Consider the following 23,945-nt stretch of genomic DNA (forward strand, 5'->3'; position numbering starts at 1 on the left):
AAATGCTACATTGCTGTGCGAGCATAGAGTTCTTGGGTTTCTTAATCGATGGGTCAGGCATCCGACCCATGGACAGCAAGATGAAAGCAATTAAGGAAGCCCCCACCCCACAGAGCAAAGCTGAACTTCAAGCTTTCTTGGGACTACTAAATTTTATAATATATTTTTGCCACAGAAGGCGATGATAGCAGAGCCACTCCATATACTGCTGGACAAAAATACAACCTGGAAGACACCGCGTTCACCAAAATAAAGAACATTTTAACATCAGACACTGTATTAATGCTATATAGCAATACGGCTAACCTGTGAACTGTCACCATATGATATCGGAGCAGTATTGAGCCACAAGCTACCGAATGGGAGGGAGGCTCCCATAGCTTACTATTCTAAGACTTTGTCCAAAACCGAGAGAAACTACGGCCAAATAGACAAAGAAGTTCTCGCCGCTGTAGCTGGAGTGAAATGTTTTCACGAATACCTATATGGCAGACACTTTGAGTTAGTCACAGACCACAAGTTGCTGCTTGGCATTCTCTTGGGAAACAAACCTACACCCAACATTTTATCACTGAAAATGTTAAGATGGACAGTTTTCCTGGCAGCCTATAACTACAGCCTTCTACACAGACCAGAAAAGAACATTCCACACGCCAACGCACTCAGCAGGTGCCCCCTGCCAGACCTAGTGAAGACCCAGCCCCCACAACTTACGTATTCCTTGCAGAACGTATGGATTTGGGCTTATTGATGACAGCAGACATTGCGAGACTCACCGCGAAGGACAAAATGTTGGTGTGAGTTTTGAACTGAGTATGACGGGGCTGGCTGGACAAGGCGGAAGGGGAGGAATTCAAGCCATTTAAAAACAGACAACTAGAGCTGTCAGCATTAAGTGGGTGTTTGTTATAGGGAGACAGGGTGGTTGTACCACAGCTGTTAAGGGAAAGAGTTTTGGGATTACTACATGAAGGGCAACCTGGGATGGTAAAAATGAAGGCCCTAACAAGGAGTTACATCTGGTGGCCGGAGATAGACAGAGACATTGAAACCTGCGTCGCCACATGTTCACCATGTCAGGAGTCCTGATCTGCCTCTCCCGCAGCACCCCCCCTCAAGTGGGAAAAGCCCTCAGCACCATGGGGTCGCATACACATAGATTTTGCAGGACCCTGCCAGGGGCAAACGTTTCTAATCATGGTTGACGCCTACTCTAAATAGTTGGAGGTGGTCATCATGAAATCCACTACAACTAAGGCAATGATCAGAGCATTGCAGAAAATATTCGCCACCCACGGGCTACCCGAAATGCTGGTTTCAGACAATGGCCCGCAATTCACAGCACAATTTGAAAGCTTCCTTGCCCAACTAGGGATCCGACATGCCCAGATCACCCGTCCATGAATGGGCAAGTGGAGAGAATGGTCCGAACGACCAAAGAAATACTAAAAAAATTAGGCCCTGGCGATTGGCAAGAAAAAAATTGACAAATTACTGCTAACCCAACACATAACACCCAGCACAGCAACAAACAGAAGCCTAGCAGAAATGTTCATAAACAGAAAATTAAGGTCCGCCTTGGACAGGGTCAATCCAAACTACACAAACGACATCCCTCTAGACTCCACAGGGAGGTGCAGGACATTCGCACCTGGAGACACAGTGTATGCATGCAACTACACGGGAGGGGAAACCTGGGTCCCGGCGAAAATAATCGAAAGTACTGGACCCATATCATACAGACTGGAGGTAGAAGGGGGAAAGACATGGAATAGGCACATAGACCAACTGCAGGGCCACATAGCTCAACCCCCACATGAAGCTGAACAACACAACACACCTCTGGCAAAAACTGGACCCCAGGAATTAGAAACCCCACAAAGGCACATAATAGTAAGGTCAACCTCAAACAGGATAGCAGAGGACTTATCTGGGGGTGGAGGAGTCCAGCGTAGTACGTCTGAGGCATCTAGCTCAACAGAAAGTGCCACGCCTCCGGAAAGTTTCGAGGCACTTCCAAGGGCAGAGTCTGAAGCAGTTGCAGACCTGTCTCCTCAGGCTGCCGCCTCAGGAACAACTGAACTGCACAGGCCCAGTCGCACTCACAGAAGCCCTGCCTACTTGAAGGACTATGTCTGCCGCGTATGCGGTGATTGGTCGGTCTGAACTAAGAGAGGAGGGGTGTTAAATATGCATGACGCTGTATTTATATGTGTTATGTGATATGCAAAGTGGAGTCTGATGTCAGACTCCACTCATTGGTTCAGCCACTGGCAGGAAAATTTGAATCCCATCAGTGGCTGAAGTATTGGACAGCACCGGCTATAAAAAGCCAGCGCCTACCATGTTTGTTCATTTTTTTGATTCCGGCTTTAAAATAAAGAGTTTCTTTGCACTCCTGAGTCCTGCTCTTTCCTATCCGTGCCCATTTAACACATTCCTTTCAGGATACCAGAGATTACACCTATTAATTAATAGCTGTGGTGGCACAGTGGTTAGCATGCAATATTGCAGGCTGATTCTGCTTGCTGCCGTTTGATCCTCACTGGCTCAAAGGTTGACTCAGTTTTCCATCCTTCCGAGGTGGGTAAAATAAGGACCCAGATTGTAATATGCTGACTCTATAAACTGCTTAAAGAGGGTTGTAAAGCACTGTTGAAGGGGTATATTAATCTAGTGCTGTTGTTATTGCTAATTAATGAAAGATCCTTTCCTCTGACTGCCAGTGGTCCTTTTCTACTGTCAGTTTTTGTTGCACATTTTTATGTAATATTTACAGGAAAGGAGGTCTTTTGGGAGGTGTGTGAACGTGCCCTTTGAAATGTTTAATTTGGCAGACATGCATCTCTGTTGGGTTGAAGTTCTCATCTAACTTGGCTAAATGTAAGATCTTCCTCTTTTTTGTGTATGCCTATGTGCTGATTTTAGGGTGCCATATTGGTACATTCGGGAAAGTTCTGCATCTTGAATGGATTTGCCTGTTTGCTAATTCTTTGAGACAGATGTGGGCTTATCAGTTTCCGCCTGACTGTTAATTATCAGCTAAAAGAAGTTAAATCTCAACATTGCATTTATTTATGTTTACAACACAATTTCTTTCAGTTATTGGCAGGTCATGTTGATGATTCAAGAAATTCATAGTGCATGAATAACATTATTTCTGAATTGAATTTTCTTCCACAGTTGATTCAATGGACCATAACAATATAACAGGATTAGTATTGCTATGCAATTATAGGAGAATTAGTGGAAGAGGCGGGGTGGGGGCTGCTTGTTTCATTCACAGATGGAAGCAGCTATTTTATTTTTTCTCTTCAACGGCTGACTAACATCCTGGGGGGAAAAATCAGCCCCTAAATCGTTTTGTCATAATGGCACCGGGAGGCTGAATTTCTATTCATCTCTAGAAAAAGTCAATAGGAAACGGGGGAGAAAGGCGGCTATTTGCTTTTTGTGAGAAGAGAGCTTAAATGTTCCTTTTTGACTGCTGATAATAAATTATCTTTAAAATTGTGTAGAGACGGACACTGCGGGTTATTTAATGATTGTGGACAAGAAAATATATGTGGGTAGTTCATCTTGCAGTTAAAACCGAGTTATTCCAAACCTGGAATATTAGGAAAAAGTCTCGATGGCAAGAGACACTCTATTACGTAGCTCTATGGCACTTTTTAGATTGAACACTTCCGGTTGCGGAAAATGAACTTCCGGTTGCGGAAAATGAACTTCCGGCGACGCCATATTTTAAATCCGAGAAGTAACGTTTCAGCACGGTACTCTGAAATTACTTCCTGTTTTTTTAAACCCTTGAACCAACTTCCGGTCGAGAGAGGAAAGAGACGGCCGTGTCTAGATAGCCACCCTCGCACCGTACTACATTCATTATTGGGTCTTGATATATTTCCTGTTTGAAATTGTTTCTCTGTTGGCTGTGTGGTGGGGGGAGGGAGATTGAGGAAAAGCGGACCCTCGAAAGGTGGGAGGACGCAGGTACGCATGCGCAGAACGAGACGGCGTGCGCTACTTCAGTCATTCTCCGGCCGAGGGGGATTCCTGCCCTCAAGCTATCGAACTGCCAAGGAAGGAGGAGCCGGCTAAGAGCCTGCGAGCTTTTCGTGCGCCTGCGCTGTGGGTCCCCTCCTTTTTTCCCTCCCCTCACGCCCTTTCCGCCGGTTCATCTCCGAGGTGCAAAAAAAAAAAAAATAGAAACAAAGCTATGAGAGACCGAACGCAGGAGCTGAGAGAGGTGAGAACGACGCCCGCGCGCCCTTCACGACGCACGGCTTAGCCCCGCCCACAACGGCCGCGCTTACACCTGCCTTGGCGCCACCGGCGGCTCTGGCTTCGCGTTGCTCTCCGCCGCTTCCTCTAGGCTGTTCTCTCTTCTCCCCTGCCGCAATTTGGTGGCCTTTCTCAACAACCCCCCGAATCAAACCCATGGCTCATTCCCTTTTCCCTCAGGACTCGCAACTTCCTCTCACCGCTGGACCCCATTCAGACATCGACCTGACTGTGGTTTCTTCCCCCAACCCCAAAAACCTCAACCTTAGACCTTCTACTATTGACCTCACCCCTTTCCTAAGAGGTCTGTAGGGGGCGTGCATAAGCACACCAACATGCCTACCATCCCTGTCCTACTGTTTCTTTTTATTTTTCTTATATGTATCTATTTCATGTATTCATAACTGTGTATATACTTATATCTGTTAATCTTATAATCGCTTGACAAAACAAACAAACATCCTCTTTTCCCCCTTCGACTCTTGGTGGTTCCCTCAGTGCCTCTCTTCTTGCCCGTGGAGATAGAAGGTCCTCCCCGGGCCGGCGTGGAGCAAAACCTCGCTTCTGCCTCTTTTTCTCCCAGCACAGGAGTGGGAAAGGTTAACAATATTCACATTTAAAATGGCGGCAGCCCCCTTTTCTTTCCACCTGGCTTCGCTCCCCTTCACCTCAGCGGCAATTTTCTCCTCCCTTCCATAAATTGACGCTGCTTAAGAAGGAAGGTTTATTCATGAGCAGAACCAGCAACAGCATGCAATTCTGGGACAGCTTGACCCATTTGGCTTTAGGCATGGGTGGATTTTTATAGGATTCTTGAGAAGCTGCAGGGAGTTGTGCAATAGTTGTGCCTTTTCCTAGTCTAATGATGGTGGGTTAAATCCTATTATGTCCTAAAGCTCATGTCTTAGAAGCTGGGTGAGAGGTATACATTCTTAAATCCCATCAGCTGGAGCTGAAGGTGTTTTGTTTATAGATTGGCCCAGTCTTAATAGGTACAAAATATCCATCTCTAAAAGACTTCAGGCATCTGCTGGAGGCTGTTTTCCTATAGCAGGAAGACGGTTGCTTTCTGCCTTTAAGAGCATGTTTCTTCATTTCTCCTTTGGGAGAATATAATATTCTGCCTCTTTTTAATATTTTATTGGGGGGGGGCTTCCTACACTCCATTGTACTTTATTTCTTCTCCCCTTCTCTACAGACCCATAACCTTTATCCCCCCACCCTTTCTCCATAGTTGCTTTTCTTGGCATAATTGCTGGCACTCCTGAATTCTCAGTGTCACCCCAGAGAAAGTTTAAGACACTGTTTCTCCACCTTAGCAACTTCAAAATGTGTGGACTTCAATTCCCTTCTAAGAATTGAAATCCACACATCTTTAAAGTTGCCAGGATTGAGAAACTCTAGGTTAAGGCAATGGCTGCGAGCTTGAAATGACAGAAGCTGAAACAAAACGATTTGGGAGCCATCCTCAATCTGGGGCACTACAACTCCAGTAGCTGATGCTGGCTGGGCCCTGGCCCTAATGGTAAAAGCACCAGGTGGGACAATCTGGACAAGGGTCAGTTGCCGCTTCCCAATCTAATATAGAGGCAAGATAAACATCAGTGGGGAAAGCTGACCTGGATTCCAGGATAAGAATGTGAGCCTGGGTTTTTTGACATGGAATTTTCTTTTATGTACACTGACAGCATTTGCACCAAGACAAATTCTTTGTGTATCCTATCACACTTGGCCAATAAAGAATTCTATATTCTATTCTATTCTAAATTGCAGTGGAAGGGCAAGTTTTAATTTTGTCTTGGAGTGGGTTTGCAAATGTGTTGGTATAAAATTATTTATACATGTATTTATGCATGCTTTTTATCATCTCAGCAGTTGTCACTAAATCTATATTCATTATGCCTATATTGTGGACTTTTTTTTGTCCCTTTGACCCAGTTTTGCCTCCTGGCAACTGTCTGGAGAAGTCATTGCAGTTTTCTTGGCAACACTTTGGAAATGGTTTGCAAATGCTTCCTTTGTAGGATGAGAGAAAATAATTGGCTCAAAGTCACCCAAGTAAATGTGTGCCGAAGATGGGACTAGAAATCAGTCTCCCATTTTCTAGGTGATGCCTTAAACACTACCATGAACTTGGGTCTCTGGACTTTCCTTAATCTTCCAAAATTCTTCAATCCCTGTGTAGCTTAATAGTATTTTACTAAATTACTGATTTGGCATAGCTGCCCCAGCTAAAATTATTTTAAAACATCCATTTTTAAAGAAAAATATGATTTTTTTTTTAACCCCGAAGGGGACTGATTCCAGCTGTCTATGGTTTTTGTTAGAAAGGGCACCAGTTTCACAATTCGATGAAAAATCATTTTATTTCTAATTAATAGTAGCCTTCTAAAAATTTCTAAAGGAAGGAAGAGAGTTGGTTCAACTATTCTCAGAACATAATTGTGGTTCTTTGAGCAAAACCCTACTAATTAAGCAGGGCTCGATAATTGTAATTCATGGTTAAAGTTTTAATTGGCCAAAGCATTTATCTCTAATTAAATAGTAGCAATTGTTCTACTACTTTCTCTTACATTTTGAAAAAGGATTTCTTTTGGAAATCATTTGCTTTTGGAAACTCATGATTCCCTAAAAGACCTCTGAAAGTGCTGTGCCAGTTCTTGGTGTCTTCTGAAAAATATGTATTTGATGCAATCACAATTTGAGGACCACTGAGTTATAGCAATGACACAGCTGAGCGGTTTCCAAACTTGGCAACTTTAAGACTTGTGGACTTCACTTCCCTGAATTCCTGAACCAGCCATGCCAAGTTGCTAAAGTCAGCTTTTTTCCCCTCTAAATTCTGTAAAATCATATACATTAAAAAATACTGGTTAGCAAGATGGACTTTTTTGGTTAAGCAGTAGCATTAAACTTTTGAGTCCACACACAAAAGCCTGTACAAACCTTGCAAATTATAGCCACATCTTATACAATCAGGAAGAGGAATACAATAAACCGTTTCATTTCAGTCTTTAATCTAGATTAAAGATTAAACAAGTAGTGCCTGGGGCTGGGCTACACCATTTGGACTGCAAACATCTGGATGGGAACTATATGATTGGTAAGGCCTTACTTTTCTGCATTCATTGGCAATCCAGATAATGTAGCATTCAACTACAGGTAATCCTCAACTTACAACAATTTGTTTAGTGACTGGTCAACGTTTCAATCACACTGAAAAAAGTGACTTATAACCGTTGGTACTTGCGTTGCAGTGTCCCTGGGTCACATGTACCTGCCATGCATGAGGTATATGTGCTTTCTTGGACATACTGTACCTGATTTTCTTTTGTTTTATTTTTTTCCACAGAAAGATGATGAATCAGACAATGAAAATGTTGAAAGTGTGGCTCTAGTCACGCAGCATGGATCAGCAATACACAGTAACTTCCCTGATCCTACTGATGGATTCTTCCAAATGGTATCATGATTTTCTTTCTGAGCACTTAGGGGTTGATAATCCACTTGTTTTGTTCTCTCTATATATATGTAAATATAAATAATAGTGAAATATTTTTTTCTGTCTTATGTAAAAACTCTCCATCTCTGATTTCTCTTCCTATAGTGATTAAAAATACCCACTTATATATGTCAACTGCATTCCCTATTAATGGTATAAGACAGCAGTCACCAACCGGTGGGCCACGGCCTACTGGTGAGCCGTGAGAAAATTTTGGTGGGCCGCAGAGAAATCTCACCCCCAGAGCATTCCCCCAAAACAATTAATCCAGAAACGCAGAAACATAAGGCTGCACAGCCCACATGCTCGCAGGAACCCTCCCCACCCACTCACTCTTTACCCGGCAAACTTGCCTGCTAAATTGCTATTTTTCCTTTTTCCGACCATCATCTGTTCTGCTGTGCCGGGAGATTTAGATTAGCTAGGAAGCAGGAAATGGTTGGATTTCTTGCTTTCTAGCTAGTCTTTAGATCTTTGCCTCTGTTTTTAAGCACAGCCGAACCTCCCTTAGGACTGAAGGTTCTATTATTCAGTGCAGATTCACGGCAAGCAAATTTTATGTGACAGACTGAGCTAGCCAATGGCAGATAGATAGATAACTGAATGATTCTGTGAGCAACTCAATCTGCCTGCCTACTTTGCCTGATTTTGGGTAAAAGTTGCTCTTTTTTATAAAAAATTCAATATTTATATAAATATAATATTTGCCCAACCATGCCCAACCAGTCACATGACCACCAAGCCACACCCACAGAATCAGTTAGTGGTCCCTGGGATTTAAAATTATGAGTTTGGTGGTCCCTGAGGTCCAAAAGGTTGGCAACCCGCCCCCCTCCTACATGTGAACTCTAATGAAACATTCACAGCAAGCTAAATTGACCCGAATGGCAACAGGGGGCAAATCAGACAGGAACCAGTAGCCCAAATAACTCAGATTATTTATATTCACTTGCTGTAGCTCAAAGATAGTACAGCTAGCATACTGATCTAGCAGGAAAGAATCAGTAATGAGGAGAGCATCAAGATGGGTTTATCCAAAAACATTCCAATCTCATGCTGTAATTAATTAACACTGTGTCTTCCTCTTTCTTTATCTGATCTTTGAAATGTAAGAGACCAAAGCTGTATCAGCTGCAGTTTTGCTTTTGCTCAGAGCTGCTCAGCAAGCAGCCAGTGCTTTGCTGGAAGTTTGATGTACACTGTGGTTATTGGTATGCTTAATCTGTTTATGTTATATCTTCAAAGCAGTTTGGTTGCTTTGGTGAGCCAGGTTTTGGCCACAATACCATACTGTTTGATTGCTTGATATCTCCAGGGTGGCAGAAAATATTATTTTGCTGCTCTAATACATTGAGAGGACAGGAAAGAAAATTATACTTCCAAAGCCTTACATGATTTAGGTCTCATAACTGTTGATGATTAGATAATTTATTTTTATAGGATCATAAATATATGAATTATATTAACAGCTGCATTTTCTTTTTATACTTCCTTTTGAATACCAACTACAGGGGGAACCTCTGGTCACGAATGCTTCTGTTCGTGACCAATTCGGGTGACAACCAAAGGTTTTTATCTCTGGTCGCAAACGGTGCTTGAGTGGTGACTAAACTCAGGCACGGCAATTTGCTGTTCCATGCCAATTTTCCCTTCTGTACCGTGCCTTTTTTTTTCACGCATGCGCTTCCGGGAATGTCAAAATTGGATGACAGCTGAATTCTTGGAACAGATTACAATCGTCACCTGAGGTTCCACTGTACTTGGAAAATTTCTAAAACTCTTTTGATCAGTATCCACTAGTATTTTGGATCTATTGCTACACTGGATCACTCTATCTATATGGAATAGTGACTTTAGTTGCCATTGATAGCGTATCTATCCAGATGTTTCAAATGTAAAAAAAGAAGTAGCTATGCTGTTCATTAAATCAAGAAAAGGGGAAAGAATTCAGTAGAGCTAAATGAATCTTGGGTGTATTCTTAAAGAGCCATGGTGATGAATATATGTATGAAAGTGAAGGTGTAGGTTTAATTATGAATGACAGAGTTAAAATGTATGTTAGCAATTATGTATTGGTATAACTGGATTGCTATGAGTATGTATGAAAATAGCTTGCATGCTACAGTCCATAGAATGGTGATAATAAAAAGAATCTGGAATGAATTTGAGGAAATAGTGGACAACATTTAAACAAGGTACAACAGTACTTCCCCTCATTCAAAATATTTAATATGTGAAAAGTACATTCATATCTGGCTGTTAAGAAAATGCTGTACAGAAAAACACAGCTGTGTAAATGCAACACACCTTCCCCCAGCAGGATTAGTTTAAGTGCTTGGGAAGATGTTTAGCAGAATTTTGATAGATACAAAGTGCATTGATTGCTGGGGGTATGTAGATAAGTTTTATGATTTTCAGCAAGACATTGAAGAGTATGAGAATTGGAAAATATGTTGGAAAATCTATCATAAAGTAAATACCGTATTTTTCAGACTATAAGACGCACTAGACCATAAGATACACCTAGGTTTAGAGGAGGAAAACAACAACAAAAATAGTTTTTTGCTCTGCGCATCCTGAGTTTGCCCTCCACGGCATCAGGGAGGCTGAAAATGGAACGCATGGAAGGTTTGGGAAGCCAAAAAAACAGGCCTGTTTTTGGTCTGCAGAGTTCTTCTGGATGCAGGGAGGGCAAAAAAAGGCCCCACAGAAGCCTCTGGAGGCCAAAAATGGGCCCATATTCTCTCTATAAGACACACAAACATTTCCACCCACTTTTTTGGGGGGGGGCATCTTATAATCCAAAAAATACAATAACTTGCATAATGGAACATTTTGCTTGAATGAGTCTAGGACAAGTTGCTGCAGCCGACTCACAGCAAGTAGGGCGTATCAAATTTTTCAACTTTCAGTTTCCAAACATTACAGGTGCTCTAAAGTTGTGAAATGCCTTGGAGATTGTAAAAATATTTTGGTTATTTTAACATAATTTAGATGTGCTTAGTAAGTATCTACATAAATATCACTTTTTAACATTTTGTTTGTTTCAATGCGGGATAATTCAAGAGAGGGACAAGTGAATTGCAGTGGGGCCTGGTCTTGCTTTAGATTTGAACCTTCTCAAGTCAGACATCCTCGAAGCTGGGATGAACTAGAATATGGAGTCACTTGTCCCTCTTGTCTCTCTCTTAAGTTAACCCTCTTTGAATTGTCCCTCAGCAAGTTTTCCCGTGGTGAGTTGTCCGCAGCGAGTTGGCCAGGGACGAGTTTTCCCATTCTCTTCTTGAATATGAAGTTGCAATTTGCATGATATATATTTGCTGAATACAGTTAGAGTGATATACAGTACAATAGAAGCACGTGTGAGAAAAACTGAATGCTTAATGCTTAGTTTATTTGATGTTGTGGCGGGGCTTTAAGAAATCCCTTCTGCCCACTTTGTTACTTGGTAGACCTCACTTAACTATCAGAAATGGGACCAGCAATTCTGTTGCTAAGCGATACAGTCATTAAATAAGACATCACGTGTTTGCGACTTGAAATCTCCCAGTTTCTCTGCTTGGCTATGAAGTGGGGAAATGATTTCAGGGATGCTACAGTGGTAAGAGGGATAACAGGTTGTAAAGTTCATTTTTCAGTTCTACAGTAACTTTGAATTTAAAAGCGTAGTTATTGAGGACTACCTGTAATTAGTTTATTCTTCTGAAATGATTTTTAGAAAACAACCTATAGAACCTAGAATAGTGGTTCTCAGCCTTTATTTCACCATGGACCCCTTTTAAATACTTTTTGTGGCCACAGACCCCTAAGACTTAAGATTTAAATCATATAATTTCTTCAAGCTTTCATGGACCCCCTGAGATGACATCACAACCGTCCCCCATGTGTCCACAGACCACAAGTTGAGAACCACTGACCTAGAACAATTATCATCACTGTTCTGAGCTCTCTGATATAAGATCAGGATTCAGTAATTGGTACTGACCTCATTACATCATTTATCCCCTTTATAGACACGTGACATCCGTGAAGCCTTGAAGATACTGGAAAACAAAGTGAAGGACCTAGAAAAAAACCAGACTACAGTCTTGGCTTCACCAATCCCTGATGACAGTAGGTTTTCCAACGATCAAGCTTCAATCTGCTGAAAAATACCATGTGGCTTAAATGTATGTGGCATCTTGCAGGCTGTTGCTTACAAGGTTACGTGTTCCAAAATTACAAACGGAAAACTAACAGCAAATGCTACAGTCCCTCTTTAAAGCTTAGTTAAATTAGGACTGAGGCTTAAGATGACAGGGCAAAAATGACAGAAAATACCATCTTTGAGAAGAAATTAGTGGAAAAAGGAAAGGTGCTTCAAACAGGAGACTTACACAAATGAGGCAGCAAGGAAGATTTGTCGATCATATTGATCAAGAAAGCAAGAGACCTTTGGTCAGTTGAGAGTAGGAATCAAGAATAGAATCCAAATGTTTAAATGTAACAACTGAAAGAAAGACTTGCACTTAGATATCTTTCAAAATAAGGCCAAGGAATTTGTGCTGTGAGTAGAGCCATCATAATCAGGTGATCACCATTCGGGCATTTCAGAACTGCCTTACAACAAGCTGCGTTAATAGAGAAGGCAAAAATAAAATTGTAAACACATGATATTTTGCTTAGGCAAATGCGGCACTTAGCAACAGAGCTGCCAGTACCGATTGGTTACTAAGAAGGGCTACCTGTACAGAAGAAAATGAGCAGTTATAAATCAGACTCAGCAAAGGCATAAAGGAGACAGTTTTATAGAATTGTTCAGGAAGAAGTGGTGTGACTTACAATGGATTGCAAGTAGCAGTAGCACTTAGACTTATTTACCACTTCAACAGTATTTTACAGCCCTCTCTAAGCAGTTTACAGAGTCAGCATATTGCCCCCAACAATCTCGCTTCTCATTTTACCGACCTCAGAAAGATGGAAGGCCAAGGTAACCTTGAGCCAGTGAGAATCGAACTGCTGGCAGTCAGCAAAATTAGCCTGCTATACTGCATTCCAACCACTGCACCACCAAAGCAGTCCTTGCTTACTGAGGGCCTCAGAAAACAACTGTTCCTACTTAAAATGAAAAGTAACTCTGTGACTAATGCCCACATTTGCAGCCTTTGCATTTCTCTGCCAAAGGTTTGCCATTACAGTCAGTTGATAGGGGTGTCCGGTGAAAAATCATAAACAATCACATGATTTTTTGCTTTGTGACTGTTTTGCTTAACTGGATTGATGGTCCCTAATGCTGTCACTAAACGAGGTCTAAAATTGTTCCCATCATTTACAGATAGTCCTCATTAGTTTCCCAGAGGAAAGGTGGGAGATGGGCAGTGTAGCTCAGTCACAGTGCTTGCAAAAATTGGATATGGTGAAAATTAATTTTTGCATTTCCAATGTGTTTTCTAGATACGAAGCAAGGCCTACAAAAGCTGCGTGAGGAGATCAAGGACTCAGCAAAAGACATCAGAGCCCAGCTGAAGAGTGAGTATGTGCACACCTTATGAGGAAAACAAGGAGGGTTGTATCTTGACTCTTCAGCTTGGGAATTAGAATCTAGTGCTCTGAAAAATACCATGTTTTAGTTCCCAGAATTCTTTCTTGAAATAAGCATTGCAATCTAACTACAGCCACTTCTTAATTATGTAGGAATTGAGCCCATGAAGGAGGAACAAGATGAGAACAGAAATTCATTCAACAACCGAATGAAGAGAAATCAGGTGAGAAGCAAAGCAATTGGTTGCCTTTGATGGGGAAGAAGGTGAGGAGGCAAAAAGGGTCTTTTAAAGTTGTAGCAACGTTTCAGCAGAATCTCATCTGCCATCATCAGGCTTCTGTATTGTGTCCGTCTGTGGGTCAGACTTTTACAGTGGTTTCAGATTTAAATTTGGGGCAGCCTATTGCTGTGCCAGAATGGTTTTTTCTTCATCCTGATTGGTTGGGAGTCTTGGTCTGTGTTTATTGGTCTTGGAGTTTGCTGTGTTTTGCTTGATGGGTGTCTCTGATATCTTCTGTCTGTTTTTTGGCTCTTTTTGTATCTTGATTGGCTGGCAGCATTGTGTTACTTTAATGGAGGCCTTTAGTGCAGCTTGGCTTCGGGTAAATGGACGGCTATCATTAGTTAGGAAGCTGGGTTTCATCTGGGTGCCTGGTTGGGGTGTGTTTGAGCTGGAGGTATCAGGGGGGGATCTGTTTGTGCCCAGGTGTTTGCCTGGCTTGTGGTGTGGAGATTTTTTTGTTAGTGAGTGCAGGTTTCCAAATGATTGACAGCCTGGTGGAATCATCTCTTCTGTTCATGCTTTCTGGTCTTTTTCAATCTCTATGGCTTCTCTGATGACTCTGTGGCTAGGGTTTTCCATAGTGGCCAGGGTTTTGGTGCCATTGAAGTTGATGCTATGACCTGTAGCTTCCATCTGTTGGACTAGTGAGGAAGTGTGTTCCAGCTTTTTGACTGCATTTTTGTGTTCATCCAGGCGGGTACTTATTCTTCTATTGGTCTGTCCAATGTATGTGGCCGGGCATGATGCACAGGGGACTTATATATATATATTTCTGTTTCAGCATGGGATCCTTTCCCAACAATTCTTGGATCTCATCAATAAATGCAACTCTATACAGTCTGACTACCGAGACCGAAATTTGGAGCGCATCAAACGACATCTACAGATTAGTGAGTATTTGTGGTTGCCTTTGTTAGGTACAGAAAATGCTGCATTTTAATGTCAAATCATCTTGTAGAATTGCCCCAAATCATGTGCCTGCTTTGGAAAGATTGCAACAGCCAAATTTATTTGGATATTTTATGGCTAAGGAAAGTCCCAGGTGGTGGCCAGTTAGTTACTGGGCCAAATTCAAATGTTTAGTTATTTGGGACAAGGACACCTGTTAGAGAATCTCAGTTTTAGATCTGTTCAGTCACTGAGATTATCATGCATTTATTGAGAAGTCTGGCAACTGTTCACAGATGGGTCTTCTTAATGATAGTACCTCTAGAATGATTCTTCCTCTGGACATTTGAGAGACACCACCTACAGAAACTTTTAAGGTTTTATTTAAAAAAATACATTCCTTTAATATATTATTTATCATTATATATATTTTATTGTTGCTTTTGTTGTTTTTTAAAAGTAATTTTATTAAAGGTTATAATTGCAACAATAAAAACTAATGCAAACTGGAAGAAAGCAACAATAAAAAAGAGTTAAAATGCCAAGGAAAAGAAAAAATGTAAAAGAAAAGAATAAAGAAAAAGAAGTGACTTCCAACCTTCATCACAACAAATATAAACAATTTTAGTAATTTTTCACCTCTTACTTTACAACCAATTATCTCTTTATCCTGCGTTTCATTTCTTATCTATTAATAAATCCATAAATTTATTTCATTATTAGTTCAGTCCTGGTGTCAGCAAAAGTCCATTAAAAGTTGCCAGAAATAACCTATCTGTTTTATCCTTGATCAAATAAGCCAACTTCATGTTCCTTTCTTTTACTTCCAACAGTCTTAATTTTAATCCAATCAAGTACTCTTCTAGAACTACTTTTTTTACCCCTTCCCACAAGATTCATCTAAGCTTTAACTAACATCTTGTAAATTTAATATGACACAATTATCCAGATCACTTTTTTGATTTATTATTTGTAATTCTCTTTTGACTTTAATGAAACATCTTTTTCCATGTCATTTTTGTAGCTTGTCATTTGTCAGATAAAACTTGTTTCTCTTCTATCATTTCTTCCAAAACATTTTTTGACATAACCTATCTACAGAAATAGACATCGCTATTAAAATTCTTATTAATTTCTGATTTCTTTTTTCTAAATCATCCCACAGTATTTCCAGTGTTTTTGTACTGCTTACAGATATTTCAGCACTGGAAGCAGTACAAAAAATACATTAAATAAATAAGGGAGAATGTCCAAACGTGATATCCTATTTTCTATACTGTTTCTCTTTAAGAAAATAGTAGAAAAAAGCAGGAATCTTGTGTTCTATTCCATGAATAGTACATTAATTTAACTGAAAAAAAGTTTCTTTTTAAATTCTTAGTTCTGTCAGTGAATATAGAAATAGAAAAATTATGCGGAACAAACTAGTATACAAATGTAATGTGCATAATAATGCTTTTGAAATGAAGATTTTTAAAAAAATAAGTTTTATTCAGTTTTCCACATTTTAACATTTCTTTTTAGTGAATAGCATGATTACAGGTTTTACATATACATAGAAATATGCCCATAATTACATATTCAATTTTTGTATTCAATTTCTTATCTTAACAATGCTTTTATACATTTTCTATTTTATTATATTATTCCAAATGCTTATCTCATTATTTAATTCACATATATTAACTTCATAATTATTCAATTAAGTACTTTTAACTGTCACATTTGTATATTTCCTCTTAAATTCTGATTAATAACACAACTTCTATAAATTGGTCTCCTCCCTAACATATCAGTTTAAGTGCACCACCTCTAAGTTACATATTCATTAATTATCTCCCCTTTTAAATCCCATTAAATGTTTAAAATTTTATTACCTAAAACATTAATATTAATAATCCCATTTAAAACTATATAACATATATAAATCAGATTCTGCATGGTTTCCCCTTTTTAATTTCATAAGGTTTATCTACAATTTCAGAAAAAAGGACATATTAATCTACTCATTTAATCCTAAACCCTGATGTTAATTCCATTTCAGCTCTTCTCCTATATCATTTTATTTATTTCAGTATATTTAATACACATATTCCATTAATTATTCCATTCATATTTAAACAAAAAATATCAGCATTCCAATCCTAAAAGTATTGCAATATATTTAATAAACATATTCCATTATTTGTTACAATTATCTCTATGCATAAAGGAAAAGAGCATTGAATTCCATTATCAAAAAATAACAATTCTATTTTCCATCTTATCAATCTATATGTCCCCATTTCACAACTACAAATTTATTTATGTTACCCCCCAGCACCTTGCAGAATCCCCTCTCCAAATATCAATCAGCCATTATTATCTCTTATGTCTAATTAAACAATTTTTCCCCATTTTTTTTACAGTTCCCATATTTCTTTGTTCCCAAGTCCTGTTTCTTATCCCTTCTTTCCACTTGTATTTTCCCCTTTATTCTTTCAGTCCAGTTTTTATCCCCCTCTCTATTTATAACTTCCTTCCGCCCTTCGAATTTCTGCTGATTCTTTTTCCCTTTTTTAATTTTCCAGATATTTCCCTCTTTATTCAATTTTCCAGATCTCCAATATTTATTTCTAACTCTTTTCCTCTTTCTTTCCAGAGTTCTTTGTTCTCGATGGTAATTAAAGATGGCCCCTTCTATGATTTGCTCCACCTCCTCTTCTGTCCTTTGTCTTTGTTGTTCATACTCTGCAATCACATTTTCAATGAATTTTGAAGCAAAGCCCAGCATTTCACCTCGCTCTTGTAATATTTCTTTCGTGTTTCTGAGTTCCATTTTTAATGCCAGAGGAGATATCACCATTTTACAGCTTTCTAATTAGCGGTTTGATCCAAATAGCGTCTTTAAAGTTAATTTCCAACAATCAGCTTTTATTTTCTTCCTCTCAAGTTTTAATCCTCAGCTAATCCAATGCCAAATCCACATCAGAATCAACAATTAATCCAAGGGCAGAATCTTCCTGTTTCTTTCTTTGTTTCAATGTTTCAATTTTTCAAAGTTCTTGTTTTATTTTATCAATTTTCCTTACAATTTTAAGAAACAGAGTCTTAAAAGAAAAAGAAGTTAGATTTAACTCAGATGGCACTCTTTGTTCTGGCAAGTCCACACCCCCTTTTTTTCTTCCAAATTATTCAGAGCTTTTTAAAACACAAACTTCCAAAAAAAGGTCAAATCCAATTGATATTAATTTTTTTCTTTAACAATCTATAGTTCAGCTTTATTAGTGCCTATATAGAATCAAAATATACTTATCCAAATTGATTAGATGATTCCTTCTCCAGCTTCTACCTTTCTCGGTTCAAAGCCCCGCTGCTGTCAAAAGCAATTCACACCTTTTTTTTTTCTCTTTCTATTCGCCACTTTAAGTCCTTTCTTAAAAATTCTTTGAAATGTTAACCCTGGGGGTACCTTCCATTTAATTATGTCATCCTGTTCCTTCCATTTAATTATGTCATGCTGTTCGTTTCTTTCTCTCTCTGCTGCACAAACTATTCCGGTCTAATCTTCCCCTTCAGGGTGGCCATTTTAGACCACCACTTCATGCATCTTCGGGAGGGAGCAATTGCCAAGCTGGGGAGGGGATTTGCAACTCCCCTCTACCCGGCTGACGGTCTCCCCTTCCTCCGCCACCCCTACAAGGTGGCTTCTGCCCCAAATCTGGTCGATTGGGGCTCTCCGACGCCAAAGTACAGACCAAAGCCATGCACAGTCGCGGACAGTGGTCCGTCTTCGGGGAAGCTCAAAACCAGAAGAAGATTTTTTTTTCTTCAAAAAGAGGATTACAGTGGCTTTTTTTAAATGCATGGTCCTGTAGCCCAAGGCGCAGGAACATACTATAATGTAATTCTGAAACTTAACCAGTTACATTTGGAATATGTAAAATGGGATGGCCAGAGATTATTTAATTTAAAATCCCCTCCCCCAAAGTATTCGATTTATCTACCAGGTAAGCTGACAAGGGATTTTATGAGCAATTCCTCAAAATAAATTGGCCAAAGCAATTCGAGTCATACTTCTGAAACAGCACAAGACCTCCCAGAATGCCCGATTCACATATTCTGAGAAATTAAGGGAACTTTCCGGAAGGAATATGAAGCATTCTGCTGCCAGCCTGTTCCATTTTGTGATTTGCTATGACATCCCCGCCAACATAATTGTTTGGATATTCATGTGTGAAAAGAAATGTGAACTCCACAGTTGAAAAATATCACATAATTTTCCAACATTCTAAAGCTGGCCTACATTTTTGGTTTAAATTCAATTTATACATCTGATATGTTTTTGTAGGCCTGGGTATGGTAAAGATAAGATAGGCCAGAACATGCTCAGAACAGCAACAACAAGTGCTTCTGTGAAGCTCAAAACTAGCTTTGGCACATTTCCAGTTGTAAAAATGCCATGTTCATCAGTAGCCTTTATGAGGAAAAAGATGGATACACTGTGGCTTATTTCATGCATCAGTCTACCAAAAACAGGAGAGCATACCTCCTAGTGTGTTCTCCAGCAAGGTGGGAAGGCATCAGGCCCACAAGAAAAGGATATTTTATAGTTCAGTACCTGGAATCCTCATTCCCTGTTTTTTAAAAAACAAAACAGGGAAGACAACTTAGAATCATAGGATTAGAAGGGACCTTGGAGGTCTTCTAATCCAATCACCTGCCAAAGCAAAAATCCTTAAATTATCCCAGACAAAATCTTTCCTAGAAATCCTGCAGCCCCAAAGTTACATGTGCCATTAGTCTCCTATTTGTAGCCCTTGGAAGCTCATTTGACCCTGATTTCTTGAAAACCAAAAGCACTGTTTCTCTTTTGAGGAGAAAAGTAGAAACTTATCCAATATAAATGGTAAAAGAGGGAGATCATAGTTCAATGTCTGTCCCTTCTCAAAAAGTTTGATACATTCTTTCTAGAAGAAGTTTACTAGAGTTTACAGGGTTTAGCTTTTATGTTCCACCTCTGAATGTTCAGTTTTATAAAGCCCTTCAGTAATGTGTGCTCTTTATATGTTAATCAAGTCATTATCCCTCAGAAAGGTAGCATCTGAGGGATAATGTCATAAAGCACTGTTTCTTAACCTTGGCAACTTCAAGATGTGTTGATCAACTCCTAGCCTCAAAAGTTGAAACAACTACTAGTAAAATCACAATCACAGTCATTTCAGCATCTCTGGAAAAAAAGCAAACAAGCAACAAAGCTGTCTGATGATATCACTCAGTTGTGAAATATAGAGGGTTTTACTCCTAGCTTTATTGCGTTTTCTGCCTTTCAGCTGTGCAGTTTGCCATGAGAGGGCATTGTGGTGCTAGCATAGAGCAGATAAATTTAGGATTCCAGTGCACCCTTGACTTTTTGGTCTTATGCTTCAGATACAGCACCTAGATTTTTGGATTCTATTCATAGGGCAAAACAAGTTTTAGAGTCCTGAGAAAAAGATATTTTGAATTTCATTTCTCTTTTTTGATGGAAGAGTGAAAAAATTTCTTGCTTATTGATATTGACATTGTATTTTATTTCCTTCCAGCTGGTAGCACAGTGGTATCTGATGAAGAACTGGATGAGATGCTGGAGAGTGGTCAGACAGAAGTATTTATTTCAAATGTGAGTATCAAAATATTGGGGCCTTTGAAAGGAGGAAAAGGCTCTCAACAAGGGGATTCATCTACCTCACCTTTTTCGTGCAGCTCATGAAGGACACCCAAGTGACAAAGCAGGCTCTCAATGATATCGAAACCAGGCACAATGAAATCCTGAAATTGGAGCGCAGTATCCAAGAGCTACATGACCTGTTTATGTTCCTGGCTACAGAAGTGGAGCTGCAAGTATGAAGTGGAAAGAAAGAAAAGCAAGGGGGATTTTGCTTTGGTCAGACTTTATTGAATCACACCATCAGCCCAATTACCTTAGTAGGGTTTACACTTAGTAGGGTTTACTACTGTAGCTTTTTTTGGTGTCAAAGATCTTTCCCAGCTTCTTTGGAGATGTTAACCATTGATCTTTGGATTTCTTGCATGAAAAAGATAGGCAATACTTCCCCGAAGAGAGAAAGGAATATTTATGCAGTCCTCTTAATTCCCTTTTTTTAACCTGTTCTAACTCTCTATAAGCATCCAGTCTCCTTCCTATCAGTACTATTGTCAAGTAGACTTCCTGTATGGCCTTTCTAGGAGGTTTTTCTCACCAAGAGCCATGGTGGCACAGTAGTCAGAATGCAATACTGCAGGCTACTTCTCCTAACTGCCGGCTGCCTGCAGTTTAACAGTGATCCTCACCAGGGTCAAGGTTGACTTAGCCTTCCATTCTTCTGAGGTCAGTAAAGTGAGGACCCAGATTGTTGGAGGCAAATATGCTGACTCTGTAAACAGCTTAGAGAGGGCTATAAAGCACTGTGAAGCGATATACAAGTCTAAGTGCTATCAATGATGCAAAAGTTGAGCCACTACATTTAAACAGTTTTGAACTGCCATTAGTTTGCTTTGTTTTCACTTTACCACTAGTTGTCCCATAGTCATGCGGTGGAACCTCTTAGTCTTGCTGCTTTTTCTGTTCTGCCCCCCACAAGAACTGGTTGTTTTTGCCTGAAATCTAAACATCCCCTTTTGATTCCACTCAGGGAGACATGATTGACAGGATAGAGAAGAATATTCTAGACTCCGGGGACTACGTCAAGAAGGGGCAACTGCACCTTCACCAAGCCCAGGAGAGTCAGAAGAAAGCTCTCAAGGTAAACTGTCCCCATCTGCAGCCCTCATACCATCGGTCCCCGCATGCTTGCCACCTCTTCTACGCGCACCGGGGGTGGAGCTCCCAACTGGGCTGAAATCATGTTTTCCTGAAAATAAGCCTAGTGCTTATTTTGAAGCCCGAAAAATATAAGACTGGGTCTTTTTTTTTTTTCAAGGAACATGGTATAAAATGAAATACCCTTCCAGTGTTTCTTACAAGGGTTAACTCTCTGGGAGTTTCTGCTTTCAATTCAGGGGTGGGGTGGGGTGGGACGGGACGATATTTTGAGTCCTTGCAGTCCAAAATAGCTAGCAGCACACGGTGAAGTCTTAGAGAGATGAAAGGTGCGTTGAGCAAGTAGGCTGTGGGTGAGAAAGTACCTTTTTTTATTCCCTGAAGCTAGCAGAGAAAGAATCAGTATAGCTGGAGATGCTTCTCCATCTATATTTCTTCACATCTTTCTGCCTTCTCTCTCTTGCCTTTGGGGCTCTACAGAAGAAGTTCATGATCGGCATCTGCTTGACCATCACAGTACTCATCATTATTCTCATCATCATCCTGTCCCTTGCACTTTGAAAGGACTTTCCCACCCCACCTGTGTCTCCCTTCATGCTGCATGATCAAAGCCTGATGGTACGTGCAATGAGATGAAAACCCAAGGTTAAGCTTGGGCTGAGTTAAACTTGGTTGGCCCACTAAGCAGGCTTGAACAGATGCTGTGGGTGACAAGATGCATCCCTAAAAGGGCTTTATATTATAATGTATTAAACTTGTATTTAAATTATAAAGTATATGAATATATGAGCAAACGAAAATGGCCGTAGCTATTTAACCAGACACATGTTGCTCCCATGTGCTCTTTCTCCTATAATTCAAGGATGCAGCTCTTTTCAGCATTTCGCAGAGATAGAGATGCTTCCTTAGTGTCCCATGTCTCTTGGAAGGAAGTGAAACCTTTGGAAAGGCTTATTGTACAAGTTAGGCAACTGGGAAGGCTAGTATATTAGATTGGGGTGGGCAACTATGGGCTCCTTTGCAACCTGTGGACTTCAACTCCCAGAATTCCATGCTGGCTCAGGAATTCTGGGAGTTGAAGTCCGCAGGTTATTTATTAGATAGAGCTTTTCAGTTGGGTCAGAATGGAAATAGTGATTCTCTCTGGAATTGTTTTTCTCTCTCTTTTTTTTTTTTAGGATTTCCCTTGGGCTGCATCTCTATCCTGGAACTGTCCCCCCTTCACTGGGGAGGCCTTTGCACTACAGGTGACTGGTGGGGCTCCTCTGGGCCCCTTCAGTCCTGGAAGCACATGCTGCCTATGCCTAGAAATCTTCCCTACGTTCAAAACTATGTCCAGGTGCCTATAATGGTCATAATCTAGAAGACGCTCTTTGCTGCTTCAGTTTTGACCTTTCTGGATTATTTTTATAAAGTTTTCCTCAATGGATACTGCAGTCCTGACTCAAAAACAGTGATCAGTCACTTCCAGGAAAGAATCCTCAAAGGAAGAATCCTTTGTTGTTGTTGTTTATTCTTGTAAAGACACAACAAAGCAACACCACGAGCAACCCTAGTTTTCCTTCACTAATCATGGCACATTTTCTCCCTCTACTTATGTCACAAGTCTTGCCTCAGCACCTTCTTCAGCCTTTCACAGTTCATGCCATGACACTTTAAAAATATAGGCTCCTCCCCACCCAAAATATTCTGCGTTCACCAGAGAGCAAAGGAAGATAAGAATATTCTGCAGAGGTTGGGTAGATCTTGATCCATCCCATCCTATGCTCAACCATGCAGGGTGGGGGGGAATCTACTCTTCATCCTGAGCTGATCTGTTGGATTTTTCTCTTTGTCTTAGAGAGAGAACCTAGTTTGGTAAAAGGATGGCAGATGAACCCTCCTGGTCCATTCTTGGCTGAAATATTGGGGTTGCCAAGCTTTTTTCCAATTTCCTTTAGAGTTGTTGCTGTGTCTTTTCTCTACCTATGTGCCTTAGGAATTGTGTGCCCAACTTTTGGTCGTGACTACAGATTACTTCATTCTCTCTCTTGGATCTTTTGATCCTGATTAATATTCAGGTGCCAATCTTAAATGGATTTAGAGTGAACTTTGTCCCTTGTGGGATTTGCACAGAGACCTAAATATGGCCTAAAAATCATGTTCAGAGGACCAGATTAAATCAAGGTCCCAAACGGTCTAGCAAGTCAAGTCATCTGGTATGTTTTTCCATGCAAATCCAGCTAAATTATTTTGGGAAATCATGATGCAAGTGGAAATTAGGATCTCCTGGTCCTGTTTCTAAAAATCCAGTACTTTTATATTTTGAAAAAAAAATTATCAGAGAATTAAGCTTTTCCCCCTAATTGCTTCGAAGTCTCAATGTACTCAAAAGCAGGCTGACTATATTTTGTAATATAAAATAAAAGCACTTTTAAAAACAATTAAAAGTAGATTGTCTTTTTTCTAAAGAAATGTGCTCCTTCGCAACCATAGATCTTCAGAGGCTTTGGCTTTCAGCTACTACTACTAAATGCTAGGTTTGTCTGTAGGAGAGTCTGTAATAATCTGTGATTTAGAAATGAGAGGATTTAATCATAGATGAGATGACCGACCTGGCATGTATTATCAAGACCTGGTTGGGTCCAGAAGTGGGAATGGACATTTCAGAAATGTGTCCAGTGGCGCATCAAGTGTGATATTAGCCAAG

The 23,945-nt window shown here is 40.1% G+C and overlaps 2 protein-coding genes across 4 annotated transcripts in view; one reads left to right on the top strand and one right to left on the bottom strand.

Annotated features, from left to right (window-relative positions):
• STX1B (syntaxin 1B) overlaps positions 1 to 4,389 on the bottom strand; it is a 175,810-nt gene extending 171,421 nt beyond the window's left edge. For 2 of the 3 annotated variants that reach the window (XM_087946754.1, XM_087946753.1), the window contains exon 1: positions 4,314 to 4,389. The gene's annotated coding sequence lies outside the window, so the exon portion shown is untranslated. The remainder of the gene's footprint in view (positions 1 to 4,313) is intronic. The other variant, XM_026683506.2, reaches the window with a different exon arrangement.
• Positions 3,787 to 23,679, top strand: STX4 (syntaxin 4). The gene is made up of 11 exons (XM_026683502.2): positions 3,787 to 4,246; positions 7,634 to 7,744; positions 11,797 to 11,896; positions 13,217 to 13,291; positions 13,457 to 13,527; positions 14,369 to 14,477; positions 20,040 to 20,116; positions 20,200 to 20,337; positions 21,129 to 21,239; positions 21,737 to 21,874; positions 22,435 to 23,679. Exons 1-10 carry the CDS (start codon positions 4,217 to 4,219, stop codon positions 21,815 to 21,817), a joined length of 903 nt encoding a protein of 300 aa, XP_026539287.1. The 5' UTR covers positions 3,787 to 4,216; the 3' UTR covers positions 21,818 to 21,874; positions 22,435 to 23,679.
• The last annotated feature ends 266 nt before the right edge of the window (positions 23,680 to 23,945 follow it).

Source organism: Notechis scutatus, chromosome Z, assembly GCF_049901735.1.
Source record: "Notechis scutatus isolate UNSWTSFEM ecotype Mainland chromosome Z, rNotScu1.2, whole genome shotgun sequence".
In the NCBI taxonomy this organism is placed as follows: Eukaryota; Metazoa; Chordata; class Lepidosauria; order Squamata; family Elapidae; genus Notechis; species Notechis scutatus.